At 41.1% G+C, this 24782-nt stretch overlaps 1 protein-coding gene across 1 annotated transcript in view; it reads left to right on the top strand.

Moving 5' to 3' along the window:
* MTCL3 (MTCL family member 3) overlaps window positions 1-24520 on the top strand; it is a gene marked incomplete in the record, with an annotated part of 52171 nt that extends 27651 nt beyond the window's left edge. Inside the window, 4 exon segments of the mRNA XM_027770228.1 lie at window positions 14049-14120; window positions 21365-22141; window positions 22143-22559; window positions 23947-24520. Of these exon segments, the coding sequence (XP_027626029.1) occupies window positions 14049-14120; window positions 21365-22141; window positions 22143-22559; window positions 23947-24057 (1377 nt within the window).
* Window positions 24521-24782: the final 262 nt, after the last annotated feature.

Raw genomic sequence — 24782 nt, 5'->3', positions numbered from 1 at the left:
AAGACGTTACGGAATTGTTGCTACTGCCCAGCCATAATTCTAAATGTGTTTTAATTGGTAAGTGCAATGAGGCTTAGAACCTAGTCCATTAACAAGAGCATATTGGAAGAGAATGCATATCCCATAACTTACTAATGCCATTTACAGCTTAATGAGCATACATTTACTGTGGATCAAGCATCTAAGCTATAAAATAATTTTTCAACAATTATTATTTCAAAAGTCATTAACCAGGTTTCCAGATTAAAAAAAGAAAGAAGGAAGGAAGGAAGGAAGGAAGGAAGGGAGGAAGGAAGGAAGGAAGGAAAAGAAAAGAAAAGGAAACAAAAGAAAGAAAAGAAAAGAAAAGAAAAGAAAAGAAAAGAAAAGAAAAGAAAAGAAAAGAAAAGAAAAGAAAAGAAAAGAAAAGAAAAGAAAAGAAAAGAAAAGAAAAGAAAAGAAAAGAAAAGAAAAGAAAAGAAAAGAAAAGAAAAGAAAAGAAAAGAAAAGAAAAGAAAAGAAAAGAAAAGAAAAGAAAAGAAAAGAAAAGAAAAGAAAAGAAAAGAAAAAAGAAAAGAAAAGAAAAGAAAAGACCTCAGCTGAGAAATCCTCCAGTTTTAAGTCCATTTGTGCAGGTGGAATTTCTGAGGTCTTTGCATGGTATTCATCCAAGTGTAGGTATGATATGAAAGAAGCACTCATGGTAATGTTGCCTCTGCTTTTTGTTTGTTTGTTTGTTCGTTTGTTTTAAATGGTAGTCTTGCTTTGGGAAAAGTTTATTACTGGTAATTTGACAGACTCTCTAACACATCTTGCTCCAAAAGAGGGTTTCCACAATGATGCAAAGTTAATTGCTTCAGAAACTATCTCACCAATAGCCTTGAGCCCTTGGGGTGGGGGTCGGGGTCCCTGAGTAGCTTAGAGAACACAGAGAACAATTCTTCAAAGGATCCAAGGAGATGTTCTGATTTTATGATATGAACCACACAGTGGAAGGTGGGCAATTTTAGGGTCCAAAAGTAATTTTTAAAAGGAACTTTTTAAAAAAAGTTTAGTAAGTTCCAATTTTAACAATTTCCTCTCAATTCTATTTCATCCAGTTCTGTACCAATCACACCCCATTAATAAGAGAAGCCTAGGGCCAGCAGATGGCGAAATGGTACTGTACTTCCACATAGCTGACCATGGTTTGAGTCCTGGACCCGGTGGTTTGAAAATCATGCCATGTTGGGACCAGCAGATGGTCTAATGGTTACATTGCTGGACTCCCACATAGTCAGCCACGGTTCTGTTTCTGGACCTGGCAGCTTGAAATCCATGCCGGATGCATGTGCCTGGGTGCCCAAGATCCTGAGAGGAGAACAGAGGAGAAGGGAATGCGGCATGACCATCCCCCTGGGGGGTGATTTCTCACTTTCTGTCTTTCTTGTGAGCACTCACACCCTATAGCAAAAATCTCCCTAAAGAAAAAGAATAATCACGCCAGGCACATGCCCAAGATCCTGGGAGAATGGAGAAAAAAGATTGCAGCATGGCCATTTCCCCTAGGGGATATTTCTTACTTTCCCTCTCACTGTCTCTGTCTCTCTCCAGCCAGTGCATGTGCCCTAAGGCCAAAACCTCGTAAAAAAAAAAAAAAAAAGAAAAGAAAAAGAAAGAAAGAAAGAAAGAAGAGAGAAAGAGGGAACCAGCAGTTAGCGTAATGGCTATGTCGCTAGACTCCCACGTAGTTGACCGTGGGTCGCATCCTGGACCTGGTGGCTTAAAACTCACGCCGGGCACGTGTGCGTGCGTGCCCAAGATCCCAAGAGGAGAATGGAGGAGAAGGGATTGCGGTGTGACCATCCCCTTTGGGGGGTGATTTCTCGCTTTCTGTCTCTATGTCTCTCTCTGTCTGGCGAGCGCACGCGCCCTATAGCGAAAACCTCTCCAAAAAAAAAGAAGAGAGAAAGAAAGAAAGAGAGAGAGAAGGAAAGAAGAAAAGCCTCTGTTTCATTTCTTCTCTTTGGTATCCCAGGATCCTAAATATTTTTAGATTTTTCAGGAGTGAAATTTAATATTTTATTTTCCAAGTTCCTGGCCTACCAAACCTTCACTATACTAGCCATGGAGCATGAGTTTGAAGCTAAAAACATTTAGGCATATCAGCAAGCCATATGCTAGAAAAAGAGCAGAGGTATTTTTAAGTTATTATTTTCACCAAAGAATAATTTTTTTAAGAGAGATTTTTTTACTATAGGGCACATGTGCTAGCCAGAAAGAGACAGAAATTGAAAAATCACCCCCTGGGGGAATGGCCACATCACAATCCCTTCTCCTACATTTTCCTCTTGGGATCTTGGGCATGCATGCACATGTGCCCGCCATGAGTTTTAAGTTCCTAGGTCCAAGACTTGAGCCACTGTCAACTATGTGGAAGTCCAGTGACATAACCATTATGCCACCTGATAGTCCCACAAAGAATCATTTTTAAGATCGAATGTATTAAAAAAAATTAAAACAAAATATATTTTAAAAAATAATCAGGAAAAGAAATAATAAAAATTTTTAAATTTTTAAAAAAGAAAAGACACTATGTAACTCTAGAGACACTTGAAGCCATTTGGCTCTGAAGAGATAACCCTGATTCCCATACTGTAGAAAAAAGACTAAAACGTTTTCTCTTTCATTTGTGCCTGGCTCATAGCATGCTCCCCTCTTTAGTATTTCTTAACATAAAGAGTGCATTTAACTACATAATCAGTCTGACCTCTACTGTATAATCCACTTAGCACAATGAGGAAAAGATGGAGGAGCCCAGAAAGGAAAATGTATTAGATTCTTTTATTAAAAAGGAAAAAAAAAAAACTCAAAATAATAAAGAATATAATTCCAGCTACTTCAATTTGGCATTGGATCAAATTTTAGAGCAGGAAAAAAATTTTTTAACTTTTACAAGTTGCATTCACTAGCAAAAGAACAAAGAAAATTTTGGTACCCTTGTAACTCAAAAAATAGGAATATATTTTGGGCTTTGGGGATGAAGGAAGGACGTAACTGACAGAAGAAGGCTGGCGTATTGGTTACAAAACTGGATCTCTGTCTAAATGATGTACACAGCTATATACAAATAAAACTCTTTTGGTTTTTGCTGTAGGGTGTGTGCACTGACCAGAGAGAAGCAGAGTTGGGAGAGAGAGAGAAATCGATCATCCCCCTCCCAGGGAGGATGGCCATGCCACAATGCCTTTTCCTGCATTCTCCTCTCAGGATTTTGGATGCACATGTGTCAAGCATGTGTTCCAAGTTGCTGACTCTGGGACGTGAACCGTGCAGTCAGCCATCTTAACCACCAGCCACTGGCTGGTTTCTAAATACAACTTTTTCTCTCTGTTGTGTACCTCTCTTACCATGCCCAAACAGGATCATCATTTTCCCCAAGAAGGAGGAGTCCTCCACTTTTTAGTTTATTATTACTTTTTAGGAACAAATCTCAGATTTAAATTGTAGATCAATTTCCTTGCCTGTATTTTCCGAGGTTGTTTCTTGGAGTATATGAAGTAATGATGATTTTCTTTTCCTCTCTTTTCTATTCCATTCTTTTCTAAATTCTGGCCTTCTGGACTATCAGCAGAAGTTTGGAAAACCAACTCCTTAAATTATAATTTAGAACTTTCTGGGTATAGCTTTCGTTGCATTTATCTTTACGTTTCAACTCTGTAAATTGAATTAAAGAAAAAATCTTACAAAAAAATGAAGTTATTTTTCTCCCCCTGCCTAGGAAAACTATAAAAACAGAAGGACAAAACTAAGGGGGAGGTTGACAGATATAAATTCAAAACTTAGATCCAGGGGAGCACTGTGAAGATGTATGGATCACTCCTTCTTGTAAATGAAAAATAAAAGCTGAGTTGAAATAGAAGAAATTCTTCAAAAATGAAGACTTCTCCAGACCTTGCAATAAGCTTGAATGTTAGCAGGAACTTCATTAGCTTTTAACTCATCTCACACTGTTGGTGCTAATTGAACACCTGGCTTTATTAGAAGAAGCATCTGCAATTTAGAACTGAAAGGCAAGCTTTTTAAAACAATTTATTTAAAACTCAGTTTCATTAAAAATTCTTTTCTGGGATCAAAATACTGACAAAGTCAGGGAAAAAAACCAAAATGAAAATACATTGAACTTTATGTTTTTATGTTTAATAACCCCATCAACTTTTTATTTTGGCCTTTTCTCTCTTTTCTCCTTTTCTTTTCTGAGATTTGAACTGGAGATATTTTTCATAAATATTGACTGAGCTCATTAGCCTAAGGTCGTTTTCAGTCTCTGGGTGAAACTAGATTTTGCTGTGTTACAAACAGTCTCAAAACTTAGTGGTTTAAAACAATAATTGTTTGATCTGCTCTGTGGATTATTCTGGTCTCAGCTGGGTCCATGCATGTCGTTTTCAGGTGACAATCAGCTAGGCTGCTCCGCTCCTGGGCGCTGACTGGCTGTTGGATGGGGCAATGGGAGCACCGGGGCCACATGACCTTTTTCCCTCTCTGTGGCTAGCCCATACTTAAAAAATACAAAGTAGCAGGATTCCAAGAGAGAGTGAGCAGGAGTGCATAAGGTCTCTTCAAGTGTACACTCACGGCTAACATGCCAGCTCTCCCACTATATTTTCTTTCTACCACATTTTGTTGGTCAAAACAAGTCTCAAGGCAGGCTCAGTTTAAACAGGTACATAAATAGACTCTACCTCTTTATTTATTTATTTTTAAAGAGATTTTTGCTATAGGTCAGGTACACTCACCGGAGACAAGAGAGACAGAAAGCGAGAAATCACGCCCCCTCTGCACCCCCCCCCCACGGGAGACAGCTTCTCTGCAGTCCCCTTTTCTCCATTCTTCTCTCGGGATTTTGGACATGCATACGTGCACACATGCCTGATGTGAATTTTAAGCCACCATGTCCAGGACTTGAACCGTGGTCAACTACATGAGAGTCCAGCAATGTAACCATTACACCATCTGCTGGTCCCTAGACTGCCTTTTATGAGGCACATTACAATTGGACCTTCCTACTGGAAGGGGAAAAATGCAGCCAGCTTTAAAAACAGTTGCTATGGAAAGCCTAATCTCTAAGAGAAGTCTTAAGTCTTGTATATAATAGGCACTGGTTGAGGCCTAAAGAGTTGATGTCCTTATGCCCTTAATTTCTTTATTATTTTTTGTAAACCATTGGTGCATTATATTACATGGAAAGTATTGAGTCATCTGAAAAGAAATGAAGTATTTTTCTGTTTTTCTATGCAAAAATGTGTCATGACTTTTCCGATGACCCAGTAACTTGGCTCACATAAGAAATCACATTTCTCCCAAGTGAAAGCTCTTGGCTTGGTTCCTACCAAGCCCTTGTTCTATGTCCAAGGGCAAAGAAGAGGCCACTTTAGAAAAGAACTTGGGGAGGACTTCCTGTGGCCTAGACTTGAGGACAGGACATTAAAAGCAGACTCCTAGGCACATATCGGGTCAGTGACAGAAAAGAAATTGTGGCAGAGGAGCCGATGAGTAGACGCCATGAAGTCAGGTAGGACCATCCATGAATATTGATACAAGATACACTTTATAAAATGATTTTGCAATCCAGAATCTTAATTTAGGTTGCTAGTAAAAATAGATCAGTAAGGGGCCAGCAGATGGCATAGAGGTTATGTCACTGGACTCCAATGTGGCCAATTGCAGTTCAAGTCCTGCACCCAGTGGCTTGAAAATCATGCCAGGCATGTGTGCATGTGTGCTCAAGATCCTCAGAGAAGAATGGAGGAAAAGGGATTGTGGTGTAGCCATCCTCCCCCGGGGGGGGTTACTTCTCACTTTCCCTCTCACTGTCTCTGTCTCTCTCTCTCTCTCTCCAGCAAGCACACTTGCCTTAAGGCTAAAACCTCTCCAAAAAATTTAAAAAAATCATTAAAAGTCAAGAAAAATATTAGAACAGAATGAAAGTATATGACATATCCTAGTTAATACTACTTTTCAGCTCATAGGTTTTTTTCTTTTGTCTTTGTTGAAAAGGTTGAGACACTATTTTTTTCCAGCTGTAAATGGAACTTCTAAAGTGGACTTTAAAACGGGCTGATTGTGTTAATCATTTAGAAACTTCTTGTAATGCTTCAAAAACAAATGTGTAAGATATAAGGCTCAAGTAGCTATTTCCTCACTCAGTTATTATTGAGTAAGAACTTTGTGCTCAGTGTGTTTCTTTTCTTTTTCTTTTATTTATTTATTTTTTTGAGAGTTTTATTTGCTATAGGGCACGTGTGCTCGCCAGAAAGAGAGAGACAGAAAGGGAGAAATCACCCCCCAGGGGGGATGGTCACGCTGCAATCCCTTCTCCTCCATTCTCCTCTCGGGATCTTCTGCATGTACGCACGCGCACCCGGAGTGAGTTTTAAGCCGCCGGTCTGAGACGCGAACCGCGGTCGACTACGTGGGGGAGTCCAGCGACATAGCCATTACGCTAACTGCTGGTTCCCTGCTCAGTGTGTTTCTAAGAGCAGGAGCAAGAACAGAAGCCAACATGTGGCATTCATATTCCAGAGTAAATAGATACACAAGTCAGGTGGTGAGAGGATCAGAGGACAAAAATAGAGCAGGGTTAGGAAGACAAGGAAGGCACAGGGCAACAGAAGGAGGAAAATATTTATTTCCTAGGAAGTGGTCTAAGGAAAGTCTCTCTGATTAGGGACCCTGAAGATACTGTGTGTACCGGTTCCGACACTTACCGAGTAGCGTATCCTCTTCGGGCTTCACATAATGGCGTCAGACTTCTAAAGATGTTGTCAGGCTAAATGAGTGATCAAGTACGAAGTCTTTAGGAAAGCGTATGGCACATACTGAGTGCTTAGGTAGTAAATCCTAGGTAGTAATACAGCTCTTGTTTCCTCCTTGATTTGATCACTATACAGAAGAATCACAGAATGTCTGAGTGTTGCAGGCAGAGGAAACCATAACTCAGATGAGGAGTCTGAGGGCCTGCAAAGGTGCCTGGGACACCAGAGTAAAGAAAGCAGGAAGGAGTGTGGTAGGAGGTGTGGTTGGAGCCAACCACATAGGCAGGGGTGGTTCACAGAGCCGGCTACACATTACATGCACCCTGGGAGCTTTGAAAAATGCTGAGGCCCAATGCGGAAGTATTTTTGTCGGTCGAGGTTGAAGCGCGGTCAAGCGTCTGTAAAACATTACCAGGATGAATCTAGTGTGTTGTCAAGGTCTCGAATTACTTAGTAAAGCATGGCTCTGACTAGAAGTGAGATGGAAATCCACTGGCAGGTTGTTCACAGACTGGCACGACTCCATCTCACTGTGGCTCATGTGTGTTCTTCACCTACATTCCTTTCTGGCTTCGAGATCATCTTAGTGCAGAGGTCGGGTGCTGGCTCCACCTCTTAGAGGAGAAAGTGGAGCCTGTGGTCCTGAGCAGTCTCTGGACACATTTGCCTGTGCCACTCTACCAGGCTTTTTGGGTAGGTGTCCAGGACATAACAGAAGGGCAGAAAGAGGACTTCCAGGGACTGGAGCTCCTCCTGTTCCCTTCCAAGACTGGTTGGAGACACAGCCCCTGCCTCTTTCAGTTTCCCTGCAGCCTCCGGGTGGCAATGCCTGGGCCTCCCTCGCAAAGTTCTTCTGAAGCCACAAGTATTTACGGATTGATCATGAGAACCAGTCAGTGTGTATGCCACTTCCACTGGCCCCTGCATGGAAAGTACAAAAAGCACATTGCACATGTGTCATGTGTATAAACATGTGCTCCAAGCCCATGCAGCCAGACCCTGAAAACACAAAGGAGGATATGCTCAGAAAAAAATGTAACCCTGTTCTAGATTACACCTTCCTTACTTTGGGGTAGGATCCTTACTCTGAAACTAATTAACATGTATCCGCATTCTAGCACTTACTAGCTAAGGAGTTTATCCTTTGTGTGCTTCACATAATGGTGTCAGACTCAAAAGGATATTGTCAGATTAAATGAATGGATACATATGAAGTGCTTAGAAAAGTACATGACCCATACTGAGTGCTCAGTAAATCCTAGATATTAATATATCTATAGTTTCTTTCCTGACTTAATCGCCATACAAATGAATCTCTCTTTAATTCTATGAACATAGAAACTGTTAAATACATAGCATACATTTGGTAGCATTTTAGACAGGTTCTTCTCTGTTGTTTAATGGCTGAAAACATCTAGTTGCTACATATTAGGAAGTGGACCAATTTTCAATTGAGAAAGAAAGGCAGCCACAAAACATTTTTAGAACACAAACAAGCCATTTATATAATTGCTGTGCACACATAATTATTGGCAAACTCTCTAATTCCTGGCCTACAAATGGATAAAAAGAACAGCAGCCTCTTTTGGATAAGCTGATGCTAAGAATGCAAAGAATTAAGTGAAGAAGCAATGTTTTCCATATTTATCTACAGAACCATTTGAAGTGCTTGCTTTGTCCACAGAGATGAGCGTCTGAGATTTCATTCTAGCTTCTCAAACTGCTCTTCTTGTAGAGGTGACTGTACTTAGTGGATGAAGGTTGAGAGGGTGAAGGGGGGAAAAGTGACAGTTTCATCCTCCCAGGAGAGAGACTATTTGGATTTCCATTAATTCTCTAACTTTTTAAAAAATAATTATTTTATTTATTTATTAATTTATTTAATTTTAATTTGAACAGAGAGAGAGAAAGTGAGAAAGCAAGCTGCCAGATCTGGGACTCGAACCATGGTCAGCCATGTGGGAGTCCAGTGCCTTTAACCACCAAGCCACCTGCCAGCCCTCTGACTTTTTTAAAAAACCCATGTGACTCTCTCATCTCTGTTTCCTAGGTGTCAAAAAGTTAATAAAAACTTACTGGAATATGAAAAGATGATTAAATATTTATTGAAAATTTAAAGGTGATACATAAAGGCACTGGTAGTCATTGAGGCTCCTTCAAGGCAGGGTGGATATCTTTTTTCAAAGGGAAACCTTATTTTCAGAGCTTTATTTGAGTTTAATACCTCGCATGAGTGATATTTAAATAATAGTAAAATAGAAAATTCCTCTTAGGAAAGAACGCCCTAGTTTCAGCATTTCTCCTCTATTAATTTAGAGGGCTCGCATTAACGTTGCCCACAGGATGCACTCCGAATGTCTGAGCTCCTCAAGCTGACCTCGATAGCTCCTCATCTCCTACCCAGTCTCCACATGACTCCGTAACTTCTCTTCCGTAGTCAGTGCACCCGTCAGGCACATTTATGTCTTCATATTTTTCTTCTCGATGTTTATAGTTTTACTTCTGTTGAAAATTTTGCACATCCTTCAAAGATCAGCCAGCCCTGTTGGATGATTTTCTCTGATCCTTGGATTTGGAAATCTTTCCCTCTTGGTCTCAAGGTCCTTTGTTTTTCATTTGTTACTTTAGTTCTGCTTAGTGTTGCTAATTGGATCCTTTCTGTCACTAGAGTGATATATTTCTTAGTTGTATTTATTTACCATTCTCTCTCTCTCCCCCGCCCACACACATATGTGTATATATATGTGTGTGTGTATATATATATGTATCTGTATAGATTTATATATTATAGATACCCATATATACGTATCTATATGTGTGTGTGTGTGTATAAACTCAATAAATATCAGTGAAATAGATGAAATACAAAGACCCAAATGTTTTCAGAACTAGAAATACTTACCCTTGTCACCCTTGCATGTCATCTCTTTATCTCATGGCTATTTAGACTGCCACCTTTTTGTTTTGTTTGTTTTGTTTTTACTATAGTGTGTGAGAGTTTGCCAGAGAGTGGGGTTGGTGGGGTGGGAGGGGAGGGAAGTGATAAATTGCCCTCTAGGGGAATGGCTATGCTGCAGTCCCTTCTCTCCAGTCTCCTCTTGGGATGTGGGGCACCTACACACACAGGCCCAGCATGATTTTCAAGCTGCTGGGTCTGTAGCTGCACAGCTGGCCATGTGGGAACCAGTGCCTTAACCTCCATACCACCTGCTGGCCCAAGACTGTCACCTTTGTATCTTTAAGGTATGTCTTCTGCTGTGGTTTAATTATGATCAACATCCTTGATTAAAATAGTTAATGCTCCTAATTGACCTTAGAACAATAATTTGACCTGAAAGAAAAATCCAAACTTTATGTGATGTCCTTCAAGATCTGACTTATGCCACCAGTAAATCTCAAGTCAGTCTCTTCTCACATTCTATTGTACCCATATTGAATTTTTTTTGTTTGTTTCCCAGAAATGGATTTTCTTTCTTTCTTTTATTTTTTTGAGTGAGATTTTTGCTCTAGGCATGTGCGCTCACAGGAGAAACAGAAAGCAAGAAACTTCCCCTTTCACTATCCCGAGGGGGGATGGCCATGGTGCAATCCCTTCTCCTCCATTCTCCTCTCAAGATTTTGGGCAAGCACACACATGGCCCTGGTGTGAATTTAAAGCCACTGTGCCCAGGACTAGAACTACAGTAGGCTAAATGGGAGTCCAGCAACATAACTACCACACCATCTGCTGGGCCCATCCAGAAGTGACTTTTCTGTATGAAATATTTTGTTCCTCCTTTCCCTTCCTTGCTATCTTCTACTGGAAAATTCTGGAAACCATCCCTATCAACCCATACTATCTCCAGCCCCAGACTGGATTAAGCCTTTCTCCATTGGTCTGATAGATAACAGTTAAGGACTAGAAAGCCTTAGGTCAAGATTGACTCTGATTCTGTCACTTACCAAGTACTAATTTCAGACCATGCAAATTTTCGTATGCTTCAGAATTACCTTGAGACCTTATTATGATTCCTGTACCTAATCTTAAGAGTTGCACATTCAAGGGATCAGCAGTTAGCATAATGGCTATGTCGCTGGACTCCCACATAGTCTACCGTGGTTCGCGTCCCGAACCCGGTGGCTTCAACTCACGCCGTGCGCGTGTTCGTGCATGCTCAAGATCCTGAGAGGAGAATGGAGGAGAAGGGATTGCGGCGTGGCCATCCCCCCTGGGGGGTGATTTCTCGCTTTGTTTCTCTATGTCTCTGTCTGTCTGGCTGGCGAGCGCACACGCCCTATAGCAAAAAAATACTCTCAAAAAATAAAAAAAAGAGTTGCACATTCAGTGGATCTGAGATGAGTCTTGAGAAGTTGCTTTTTTAACTGCTTTCCAGATGCCGATGGTGTTGTTATGGGGCTCAAATGAAAAAAAAAATCACTGTTTTAGGTAGTTTGTTATCTACAACTGTGTATCTGCCTCTCTAAGCTTTTGTTTTCACATCTTCAAAGTAAGGCTTAAAAGAGAGTGTTCTGCGGCCAGTCACTGGCATGGTGGTTAAGGTGGCTGGATCTCACATGGCTGATTGCACAGATCAAGTCCTGTACCAAGGAACTTGAAAAACACACCACACACGTGTGTATAAATTTGTCCAAAATCCTGAGAGGAGAAGGGAATAGAAGGGATTATGATGTGGCCATCCTCCATGGGAGGTGGTATCTCACTCTCCCTCTCTTTCTCTCACCAGCAAGTGCATACAACCTCGCAATTTTTTAAAAATGTGTTTTAAATACTAGTTGAAAGAATATATGGAGAGTGCTTGACATGAGTGATTCAGTCAATGGCAGTTACACTGTTTTTACTTCGTTATTGCTCTCATCACACTGTATTGAGTCACAGATGGAACAGACCGTGTCACGTGAATGAGGAATCCCGACAAGAGAAAGATCACAGCAGTTTTATCATTCTTGTATCACAAGAAACTTATAAATTATGTTAGTTAGCACTACCTAAACATTATAGTAGAATGAATTCAAAATGAATTAGTCAATAAACATTTAGTAACAATAAGTTGAAGGCTCTCGGAGTTACCCTTACCTAGGCTATTCCAGGTTCCCTAGTTCAACTCCCTTTATTCTTGATACTCTTAGTACTGGTTTTCCTGATTAGTTTTTAAGTCATTTTTGGCTAGAGTGAGTCAGTCTCCACAAGCTTTTGTTTCTGAGAAGAGTATACAAGCAACAAAGAGGACTTCCATCTGTAAAGAACTAGAAGTGAGTAACGATGTGCACTACTTCGTCTCTGTAGTTTCAATCTCGTAAAGAATGCAAGCAGTCGCAGCAGTGTAGCCCTGCCCTGTGTGTTTGAACATATGCCCTTATCTAACACACTAATATGAGTTAGAATTAACATGGGAAGAATTGAGTTTTCAGTTCTTCACAAATTCGCAAAGTTTTCTCTTTCAAGAAGCCTTTCTCCTTGTAACATCAGTCTGTGCTTCCATCCTCCTTTTGCCCTCAGAACTTCAGTTACACAAATCAATCTTTTTTTTTTTTTTTTTTTTTTGAGAGAGAGATTTTTTTGCTATGGAGCATGTGCCCTCACCAGAGAGACAGACAGAAAATGAGAAGTCCTCCCCCCACCTCCCGGATGGCCACACTACAGTCCCTTCTCTTGCATTCTCCTTTTGGGATTTTGGACATGCATGAGCATGTGCCCAGTAGTTTCGTAAATATTTTCTATCATCTTCCATGTGGCATGCATTGTTCTTGTGATGGTGATGCCACACTAAGACAAGGTCCCTGCTTCATAGAACCTAGAATGTTTACAAACTTTTCTGTAGCCATTAAATTTGAACCTCCTGGGACCAGCAGTTAGCGTAATGGCTATGTCGCTGGACTCCCATGTAGTCGACCGCAGTTTGCGTCCCGGACCCGGTGGCTTAAAACTCACGCCGGGCGCGTGTGCGTGCGTGCCCAAGATCCCGAGAGGATAATGGAGGAGAAGGGATTGCGGCGTGACCAACCCCCTGGGGGGCTGATTTCTCACTTTCTGTCTCTCTGGCAAGTGCACGCAACCTATAGCAAAAACCTCTCCAAAAAAAAAAGAACAAAGAAATTTGAACCTCCTGATGGAAAGTGCAGCATCAATATCTGGTGTATGGAAGGTATTTGTACATACGGATAATTCTTCGCATAGACTATTTTTACTATGCTGGTGTAAGGAACAGAACTGGGCACCAGAGGTCGCGTGCTGTCGCTTCGTGAAGTAGTCTGCCATTAGATACGTGTTTTTTGACTTAAGAACTGTTTTTTGTTTGTTCATTTTTACTTTTGTTTGAGTCTTAATTAGGACCAACCAAATAAGGGGGAAATTTAACATAAAAATCCAGATTTCTAGCTTCTCTCGAAAAAGTTCACATTCCTGTGTTGCAGCAATGAGCTGAAGCTGTCCGCAGTCCACCTCCTCTTTGAGCTGGATCGCATTTCCTTTACTATCAACCCCTCTCCCCATCATATTACATATGTAGGTCTGTGTGTGTATCATGCTTGTTTTCATGGATATGCAGTGAGGGAAGAAAGAAATTCTTTTTTTAAATTTTTTTTATTTATTCATTCATTTTATTTTAATTTGACCAGAGAGAGACACACATACAGAGAGAGTGAGTGAGACAGAGAAAGCGAGAAAGCAAGCTGCCAGGTCTGGGACTCGAAGCGTGGTCAGCCACGTGGGAGTGTCCAGTGGCTTAATCACCATGCCACCTGCTGGTCCCTAGAAAATTCTTCAAATTGTACATAAATCCACTGAGAGCATCTGTCTTTACAACCTAACTCCAACACTAGAAAGAATAACTTATCCCCTCTACCCCCCTTTTATTAAGCGATGTGAAATGCTAACAAGCATTGGCTTTCATTTGAACTATGTTGTATATCAAGTCATCACTCTAAATTTTGTCTGAGTTGGTTTTCTGCATTTTCAAAGTAGATTTCTTATAATTCTCAAATTGTTATTTGGGTCGTTGGAAAAGTCATGACACATTTTTGCATAGAAAAATGTGTCATGACTTTTCCGATGGCCCCATAGATAACTCCAGGCTAAATTCTACTGGATGTTTATCCTAATTAAAACTATATCTAAATCATTCTGATTTGGGGTTTTTCATCCTTTATTGTTGTTAAACTTTGTCTTGGTTTTGCCATGTGCGATTAGGATATTTCAAAACCATAAAATAAAATTAAAACTATAGCTTAATGAAAATGACTTGCTGAACAAAATATATTCATGTTTTATTCTAGCTATCCTTAAAAAGAAGAGGAAGCAAAGATTTACCAAAATCTGAAAAAAAGACTCAACAGACTCCTACAGAGGTATGTGGAAAATAAATTTTTACCAGTACATCAAGCATGTCTAAATGTATAATAAGAATATGTAGCTGTAGATACAGGAAATATAAAATATTTAGTGTATCTGTTTATAAATCCAGCAGTAATATCTTTATGGAAATCACTTTTAATATTAAAATCACATTTTCTGCACTCAGCAAAATGTCATTGTACACTACGTGCTGCAGGATTTGAGAACTGGACCTATGACACAGATCTTATTTTCTTTCCTCAGAATTAATAAGGTCAATAGAATGGTTGTCTCTCTAGTATCAGGAGAGAGTAAAGAACGGAATGTTGTAGGAAGGGAGGGTTGAACAGAGTGAGAAGCTTGCAAGCCCTGGAATGAATTCTCCATACCAGTGACTGGAGAACAAACAAGAAGGAAACAAAGGAATTTAAATAAAACTGAGAAGACGTACTCCCCATGAGTTTGTTAAGAACCTCGGAAACACAGCCCAGTACAGACTATACTTCTAGGGTGAGCAGAAGGTGCTGATAATTGCAATGAAGGAGATTTTAGAATAGAAAGGAAAATATTTGGGACAAAAGTAACGTTATGGCTCTCTAGAAGCACTAGGCTAGGTAGTGACATTTAAATGTGTGTGTTGGAATCTATAATGCTATAATCCCCATCGTAAAAATCATTACAAACTGTTTTCTCACTAGATAATTTCAGGGTAATATTTAAATATTCAATGTGTGAAAAAGTTTATCTCATTTTTTAAAAAATCTTAAAAAAAATGTTATTTACAGGGATCAGCAGATGATGTAATGATTCAGTCATTGGACTGAACTTGTAGTTCAAGTCCTGAACCTGGTGGGTTAAAACTCATGTTAGGCGTGTGTGCTTGCATGCCCAAAATCCTGAGAAGAGAATGGAGGAGAAGGGATTGCATCATGGCCATCCCTCCTGGGGTGGGGTTAGGGTGATTTTTCACTTTATGTCTCTCTGGCAAGCACATGCGCCCTATAGCAAAATCTCTCTAAAGAAAAACAACAACAACAACAACAAAAAACTTATTTTTCCTCTTCAATTTGACCAGAGAGACAGAGTAAGAGGGAAAGTGAGAAAGCAAGCTGCCAGGTCTGGAACTCAAACCATGATCAACCTTGTGGGAGTCCAGCGCCTTAATCACCAAGCTACTTGCTGGCTCCCATTGCAATCATTTTTTTTAAAACATAACATAGTAACTATATATAATTTTCCCTTTTCTTCTTTCTCCCTATTCTGTTTTTGGTTAATTTTTTCTAGGTACTTGCAAGAGAACATTTATAGACCTCAGCATTTAGAATCCCAGAGAGTCTCATACTAAGATTACAAGACCGTTTTTGCTCCTTTCTCCTTATTCTCTTACGAAGCTCAAATATGCAGTCACTAAACAACTTTTCCACTCTGTCTTTGCTACACCATTAGCCACCTGACTAAATAGTTTACTGTGGATCATTTCACACATTTCCATTAATTCTCTTTCCTACCTTGTTTAGGTAGTAAGTATGATATGCCCCTGCCCTAAAATCTTAAGTCAGCTTTAGTTGGCAGTTTATTTTTGAAAACTCCATATTTGGGGGCCAGCAAGTGGCATGATGGTTCAGGTGCTGGATCCCACATGGTCAACCGCAGTTCAAGTCCTGGACCTGGCACTTGCTTTCTCACTTTCCCTCTCTCTTCCTCTCTCTCTCTGTCCCTCTCTGGTCAAATTTAAATAAGTAAATTTATATAAAATAATTCTTTGGTGAAAAAAAAAGAATCTCAGAAGGAGAATGGAGAAAGGAGTGCGCATAGCCATCCACTCGTGAAGGGTGATTTCTCACTTTCCCTCTCTGTCTCTGTCTCTCTGGTGAGCGTACATGCCCTATCGCAAAAACTTTTTAAAAAAATCCACATTTGTCTTCTTTTTCTGCTTCCTATGTTAAGGTTTCTTTGTTTTCTTCAGCAGTATTTTGACCAGGAGTTCTTCACTGCTTATTCCTGGTTCTGTGGCCTCTAGTTCACATGCATGTGGCACCTCTCTGCAAAAGACATCCAGTTAACATTGGTTGCTCTGTGGAACCTGGGACCTTACGGAAGTTAAGATGCCTTTTTATTCCAGGGCCGTGAACTCCTGGGAAATGTATAAATATACACTTTTGAAGTCCTTTTATCTTTTCCAGAACATTTATTTTCAGAGGCTATAACCTGTCACTTTTCAAATCGTACTCCTGGAGATCAATCAGGACCATCTCCCATGGGAGATTTCAATGATAAAATGGTCCATATTTATACATTTTCTAAAATAACTCTATCTAGGTTGCTTAGTCTAGGTTGAGGACCACGGAGTCACGTACTATAAGCCTCCCTTTCCACTGCAGTTCTTATTTCTGCATTCATCTCTCTTGGCTGTGCAGCTGTAGATAGGGGCCCTCTTATTCAGCTTTGATTCGTCTTCGTCTAGTGTCTGGCTCTCTGTACATGCTCAGTCCACACTTATTAATACTTCCCTGACCCCCTTTTCTAGGCTGAGCCACATCAAATTGCCCTAGTGCTATTCACTTTGATCTCCAGAAATGGCAATTTCCTAAGATCTGTCCTGCCACTATTCATACAGCTTTGTATTGCATTAATTTGCTTCACCTTCTTTGATCTGTTTCTTATGTGTTCCCCCAGAAACACAGGGACATTACTGAGAAACGGTGTTGCATAGCAATTAAGAATAATACCTGCCAAACAGGTGGTCTAGGTTGACTCTCTGACATACACCAGCTCTGTGACTTTTGTCAAGTTATTTGTTGTTTCTGTGTTTCTGTTTCCTCAGCTATAAAATAGGGAGCATGATAAGGAGTTGTAAAAATTAAATGAATTAATATTTGTTAGATTAGAATGAAATTTAGCTTCTAGTAGTGGCTTCTGAAAGCAAAGCCAGTTTCAGCTCACTTCTTATTTCTTTTATAACTTTTTTCTTTAGATTTTGCTATAGGGCATGTAATAGAGACAGAGAGATGTATGTGTATATAGAGAGAAAATGAGAAAGTACTCCTCAGGGCGATGACCATGACATAATCCCTTCTCGTCCAGCGCTCTCTCCTCTTGGGATTTTGGGCATGCACGCACATGCACTTGACATGGTTTTCAAGCCTTCATGTTTGGAACTCAAACCATGCAGTTGCCCATGTGTGATCCATCCCCCCTAACCACCACGGCACCCAGCTAGCTCTCAGTTCACATCTTAGTGGCCCTTTATCATCTTTACGTTTCCTTCTTCATATGTTGCTTATGTCTTTATATAAGTGAGTGCTTTACATACACAAAAGTACGAAGCAGCTTGCTCCATGCCTTGGAGCATTTTACTTTTTTTTTTGGTCTACATGCGAAATTTGGGAGCAAAGGTTTACTGATCAGCAGCTACACATGATGCACTTTCCATGAATTTCTTTTGTTTTTTTTTTTTTTTCAATAATTATATGTGGTATTTCTATGGCTGGTTCCAAACACAACCTTCAATAGTTAGGTTACAAGATGAAGAGGCAAGGCAGATTGGCATACAGAGTTATTAAGCCCTTGACAGTGCAAAAACTAGCCCACTTTGCCTTGAAATTATTTCTTTTGAACAAGTACATAATTACCACATCATCATTTTCTTGATGGGTCTCTTTCCTAGTAGTGATTACATTATATGCAGTATATGACCAAGTCTTAATCTTAATGTTTCCATTCCTGTGGGCAGGAGACCTTACATACACAGGAATTAGATACTCTCTCTTTTACTCTCTTAACGCAGCTTGGTGAAGTGTTACCCTGCTCTAATTTGTGGCATGGATCACTCCTACTGCAGTTTTGGTTAGATTCAAACTGCAGCATATACCAATGTAGTGTGTGTGTGTGTGTGTGTGTGTGTACACATACTAACAAAGGCCTGGCTTTGCAGTCAAGGATTTTCATCAAATATGTAGCCCTTCCTAGCTTCCCAGTCTCACATTCTCTTACTGTTCAATAAAACCTAGCCCAGGTAAAATCGCATCTGATATTGCTGATCATCTTTCTGTTTAAACATTGTTTCTAGTTCTGGGGCTTCATGGACTTAGCCTCCTCCTCCAAAACCTCCAACCATTTCTTATCTGGCTCCTCTTCTTTAATTCTCCTTCAGTTGTCTCTGTAACCACTGCAGTAGCTTCAGCATCTCATTCTCATGTTTTCACCTACAGACCTGAGGTCTCTGCAGGTCTCAAGGTGTAATCTTCATCATCTCTAAGCTTAGATTCTACATGGCAGTTGATAGGTGTTTCTCCTTGGTATCCTTCCAGTGTGACATCTCAAAGACAACTTTTTTTTTTTTCTTTTTGAGAGGTTCTTGCTTTAGGGTATGTGTGCTTGCCAGAAAGGCAGAGAGAGACAGAGAGAAAGAAAGCAAGAAATCACTCCCCACAAGGGGGATATCCATGGAGCAACCCTTTCTCCTCCACTCTCCTCTAGGGATTTGGGGCACACATGCACATGCATTTGGTGTGAGTCTCATTCGCTTGGTCTAGGACTCAAACCACAATCAGCCACATGGGAGTCCAACATCCCAACCATTATGCCACTTGTTGGCCTCCACAGACAGCATTTAAAAAAACTTAAATCTACCTTCTTCACACAAAATCTGCTTCTCCAGCAAAAAGCCCAAGTTCAAAATGTCAAGGTTATGTTTGATTCTTCTGTGGACATGTCTTAAACCCTCTCTTCTTCCTCTCTATGAGCTGCTGCAGAAGTGCTCTCATGTCTTCTCCCTGCACTTCTCATCTTCCTTCTAAACCTCTTCTACAGAAAAGAAGGCAAGCCAACACATCTGATTTCCTTAATTTTATCACATGGTGCTACTTCTCTTCTTTTGTGTTTGTTTCCCAGAGGCAAAATGTTCAGTGGAAGAAATATGAGTGTTGGAATGAGCCTAGCTAGATATAGATTATACTGTCACTCATTAACTTATAATTTGCCTTTTTAATAAGCCTTGCTTGGTCAAACCTTGGAGCCTAAGGTTAAGGCAGCCAGATCCCATATGGCCCAGTGTGGTTTGAATCCCGGCTGCTTGAAAAACATATGGACATATGCAGGTGCGTGCCCACAATCCCAATGGGATGGAAAAATGGAGAAGAAGGGGCTGCCGAGTGACCACCACGTTGGAAGATTGTTTCTCTCTCTTTCTGAGTTCACATGACCTTTAGCAATTAAAAATGTAAGAAAAACTTCTTCATCTTTATAGGAGAGAAGTATCTACTATCTTGAAGGACTGAAGGTTTAATGATATAAAGCAAATGTTGTTCAGTTCTCAAACTTTCTAGTCCCAGCAGCTCTCTAACCTGTCATATTCCCATTAGTAGATAGAAGTGTAGGAGACCGGTCCGGCTTTCCATCTCTTCCATCTCAAAGGCTCGGTGCCATATTTACTGAGCATCACTGGTAGAAGCTCATTATTCTCATCTTCCCTTCCAAACTTACTACTTTTTCAACATGATGCATCTGAGACAGGTGATTCTGAGTGCTGGATAAGAAAGGCATTTTTATTTCCATTTTTAAAATGAGGGAAGCAATGTCCACAGAACTTACAAGACACATACTTAAAAAATTTTGGAAAGATGTAGTTGGGAAATACATCATTGGATATAGTCATGTGCTTCTACCATTGTTCAAGGGAGAAGAGTGGATTTTTATTTCTCTTTTTGTACTTTTCAATTTAATTCATGATTAAGTTTTGAAGGTTGTCCCAAGAATGTTTCAGAGGAACTTCTACAAGTTCTACTCCACTATCCTTTCACTAGGCAGAACCACTTTATCCATTTTAGACTGATGGAAATACATCCCACTTCATACGTGATCTAGATGGAATATCTACCAGTTTCTCCTAGAGCTATCCTAGTATCAAACTTGCCCTTCTTAAAGGCCTTTAAAACAATTCTCCTTTGAATAAAAATGGAAGGTAAACTACCCCCCCCCATGGGATAGTGATAATAAGCCTGAACTTTAATTTCTGACAGAACTGAGTTCAAATTTCACCTTCATCCATTGCTACTTATTAGCAGGGTAACCTTGAGGTAGTCCTTGTACCAGGAACGTCCGTTCTCAGGAGTGTACACTGAGCAGGAAGCTAGGTCATCTGTGTAAAAGCCGTTCCAGCATCTGGCTTAGAGTAAGTGCTCCGTGCAGGGCTGTGAATAGGTACTAACCACCCACTCCTTCCAAGGACATGGTTTCCTATTCGTTACTGTTAGAGGAGTTCAAACCATGGAGAAACAAAAGGAAGAAAAGGAATGTTGTAGAATCGCCCACCAGACAATCCCATGTAGTTACACTAAACTTCAAACAGTGATCACCCCAGGGTTTCTGTTTATATTGCTTTCCCTTCTTCCTTCCAAACATATTGTCCTGAATTTTAGTTTTCCAAAGAATTTAAGTGGCTTGGAGAAAATGCATAGTATCAACTTCTCTTTGTCAATAAATCGTTTTTTAAAGTTATATTTATTTCTTTTGTCACAGAGAGTGAGAGCAAGTTGGGCACCCGCTGCAGGGCCTGCTCATGCCCAGATCCCCTTGCCCAGCCTTCCAACCTGTAGGATCACAGGCGCAGGCTATTTACATACTCCCAGCCCTGAGTCCCAGGCCCCAGTGCCCAGCTGGTCCTGCCATGTCAGCACTGCAGAGCAACCAGTTACAGCCTGCACCATGTAACTGGATCTCTGTTGTCGAATCTTTTTAAAAATTAATCTTAGTTATTTTTATTATTTTAATTTGTTATAGGGTACGAGAGAGAGAGAGCAAGCTGCCTGGTCTGGGACTCGAACTGCAGTTGGCCATGTGGAAGTACATCTCAGCCACCACACCCCCTGTTGGTCCTGTCATTAAATCTTAATTACAAAAAAAATAATGATTTTGGGGACCAGCAGTTAGCATAATGGCTATGTCGCTGGACTCCCACGTAGTCGACCGTGGTTCGAGTCCCGGATCCAGTGGCTTAAACTCATGCCAGGCGCGTGTGCATGTGTGCCCAAGATCCCGAGAGGAGAATGGAGGAGAAGGGATTGTGGCATGGCCATCCCCCCTGGGGGGTGATTTCTCACTTTCTTTCTCTCTGTCTCTCTCTGTCTTTCTGGCCACAGCACACGCCCTATAACAAAAATCTCTCTCTCAAAAAAAAGATTTTTTTCAAACAGTCGCTTCTTATTTTTTTGAATGTACGTAGAAACGATCTTTTCCTTTCCCTTCTTTTCCCCACGAGGAGGACAATGAAGATCTGAAATGCCAGCTACAATTCGTTAAGGAAGAAGCTGCTTTGATGAGAAAGAAAATGGCCAAGATTGATAAAGAAAAGGACAGATTCGAGCACGAGCTCCAGAAGTACAGATCCTTTTATGGAGACCTGGACAGTCCTTTGCCCAAAGGAGAAGCTGGGGGGCCTCCCAGCACCAGAGAGGCTGAACTCAAGCTAAGGCTGAGGCTGGTGGAGGAAGAGGCCAACATCCTGGGTAGAAAAATCGTGGAATTGGAGGTGGAGAACAGAGGCCTGAAGGCCGAACTGGACGACCTGAGGGGCGATGACTTCAACGGCTCGGCCAACCCCCTCATGAGAGAGCAGAGCGAGTCCCTGTCGGAGCTGCGGCAGCACCTGCAGCTGGTGGAGGATGAGACGGAGCTGCTGCGGAGGAACGTGGCGGACCTGGAGGAGCAGAACAAGCGCATCACTGCGGAGCTCAACAAGTACAAGTACAAGTCGGGCGGCCACGACAGCGCGCGACACCACGACAGCGCCAAGACCGAGGCCCTGCAGGAGGAGCTGAAGGCGGCTCGCCTGCAGATCAATGAGCTCAGCGGCAAGGTCATGCAGCTGCAGTACGAGAACCGCGTGCTCATGTCCAACATGCAGCGCTACGACCTGGCCTCGCACCTGGGCATCCGCGGCAGCCCCCGCGACAGCGACGCCGAGAGCGACGCGGGCAAGAAAGAGAGCGACGACGACTCGCGGCCGCCGCACCGGAAGGGCGAGGGGCCCATCGGCCGGCGAGGGCCCCATCGGCGGCGAGAGCGACTCCGAGGAGGTGCGCAACATCCGCTGCCTCACGCCCACCCGCTCCTTCTACCCGGCGCCCGGGCCCTGGCCCAAGAGCTTCTCCGACCGGCAGCAGATGAAGGACATCCGCCAGGAAGCCGAGCGCCTGGGCAAGACCATCGACCGGCTCATCGCCGACACGAGCACCATCATCACCGAGGCGCGCATCTACGTGGCCAACGGGGACCTGTTCGGACTGATGGACGAGGAGGACGACGGCAGCCGCATCCGGGAGCACGAGCTGCTCTATCGCATCAACGCGCAGATGAAGGCCTTCCGCAAGGAGCTGCAGACGTTCATCGACCGCCTCGAGGTGCCCAAGTCCGCAGACGACCGCGGCGCCGAGGAGCCCATATCCGTGAGTCAGGTACAGTTCTGCCTATTGCGAGCCACGGCGATGGCAAGGCTGGCTCGCGGAGCGACGGTCCCTGGTGGGCCGTCTCCGCGCCCTGGCCTCCACGCCCCGCTTTAGCCAAGTCCCAGCGCAGAGCCTCGCTGGGGTTTGAGCCGCAAGGTGCCCATTCTTTCGCCATGTCCTTTTCAGGCTTGAAGTTCTTTCAGCCCATCAACTTAGCGTCTGTTTCCCTTCTGTTTTTGTTTAAAAGGGAAATTTGACAGCACCACCCTCAGTACTTGTGTAAAGATGAAAGAATTCCTAAGAAATATTATTTTAAGTCAACATTTTCCAATAATACTCTAACAGATCAAGGTTAAAAAAAAAAGACTTGAGTGGAATCTTCAAATGATTTGCCTATTTTGAGCCAAGATCCAAATTGAGTTTAAGACCAAAAAAAAAAAAACAAAAAAAAAATTAGGATTGATGAATTAACTACTGGTAAATGTGAAAACCAGTGGTAAAGGGATGGAATCTTATATCTAGAGCCTTACCAAAAGAAATAATCCTTTAGCATAACTTGAAGTAACATAATCATTATTTCTAGAGAAAATCAAGGTCAGTTCTATGGTGGAGAATCTCAGGACTGGGGAAGGAGTGATACACTGTAGCTTTAAGGCAACACTAATTCAGAAAAATAGTAGCAACTATTCCAGACCCGGGAAACCCAGCATCTCCTCCATCCTGATTTGTAGAGGCACAGCGGATGACTTGGACTGAGCTGCTTTGGCCAGGTATGGTGGCCACTTAAAGACCAATGCATTCTGTAAGAATTACCCACATCAAAGTTAATTTATGAAACAACAGGCAGTGCTGTCCTTTCTGGCAGGCCTGGAGTCCTGAACCCATTGGAGAACCCACGGAAGTACAACAGCATGCATGGCTTTTAAGACACGCAAGACAGTGATACTTAAAAAGCAGTTCATAACAGAAGCATGACGTTCATATAACTGCCTGTTAGTCACAACTAGAGAAATTGCAGCTCTGACGCTTGGTTATCTTGCATGTTGCTCTGCTTTGCTATGAAAAGAAAAAAAAATGTTTTATGATATATATTTATTGGATTTTGAAATGTTAAAGCTTACTTTTTTATTTCTCATATCAAATCATTGTTTTTTAGTTATTTTATTGCAGATTGTTTAATACTGTGAGCATGTGAGTTTTCAATTATACTCTTGGGGGGAAAACATAAAAATCAGAGAGAACACTGTGTAAAATAATGGGGTTTCAGATTTTGCAAATCTAGGTTTCTTCGTTATCTAAAGTTATCTATGAATATCTAGATTAGTTTATATCAATTGCACTTTTAAACTTTATTATTAATTAACTCTTCTCTTTGTCTTTGCGTTTACCTTCCCAGATGTTCCAGCCTATCATTTTACTTATTCTCATTCTTGTATTATTTTCATCACTTTCTTACACAACAATATTTAAACTTGTCTTTCTTTTTACACTGTTTTTTGTACTGTAAATCTTTCATCATTTACCATTCATTGTAGTATTTTCAGTTTGTTTATTTTGTTCACCCTTCAAGACAAGAAGTAAAAGAAGTATAATTTCCGTAGTAACCAATGCTCTAAAAACACTGAAGACTGCTTATTTCTTTAAAAAGATACAACTCTTCTGACCACTACCAAATTCAATAAGAAGCCCAAGCCCAAATATTACAGGTAAGGAAGTGTGACTTCCTTTTTTTCTCTTATAGTGTAAATTACTTCAATTTCTCTTATCCTCCCATTTCATCTGGATTTGTACTCTTCCTGGTAAATAACACACTGACACTGTCAAAATTACTAACTCTCTCATAATTATTTCTAAATCATTTATCATTGTGATTATTCAGAAGCTGGACATTCACAAGTTGATCATATCCCCCAAAATTATATACATATGTAAAACACCTTTGCTAGATTGTATCAGTCTTACAAGATCATTTTAGTATCCAATAAATATGTGTGAAAAATATGGCTAATGAATGAAATGTAACTTTCAATGGAAACTAAGTCTTGTGTTGTAGTGCTAATATGTTCTATTTACAGCAATGTGTTTGAAAGTATGAAAGTGGATTCATTCATTGAGAAAACAATTATCCACATTCTACCGCATTTGACAGCTTTCCACCAAACCATCACTTTTGCATTTACTTATATACCTGGAGCCATCTATCGCTAATTAAAGTTGCTTGGAATCCTGTTT

Source organism: Tupaia chinensis, unplaced genomic scaffold (assembly GCF_000334495.1).
Source record: "Tupaia chinensis unplaced genomic scaffold, TupChi_1.0 Scaffold000117_2, whole genome shotgun sequence".
Lineage (NCBI taxonomy): Eukaryota > Metazoa > Chordata > Mammalia > Scandentia > Tupaiidae > Tupaia > Tupaia belangeri.
This window is presented reverse-complemented; position numbering and strand designations above follow the sequence as displayed.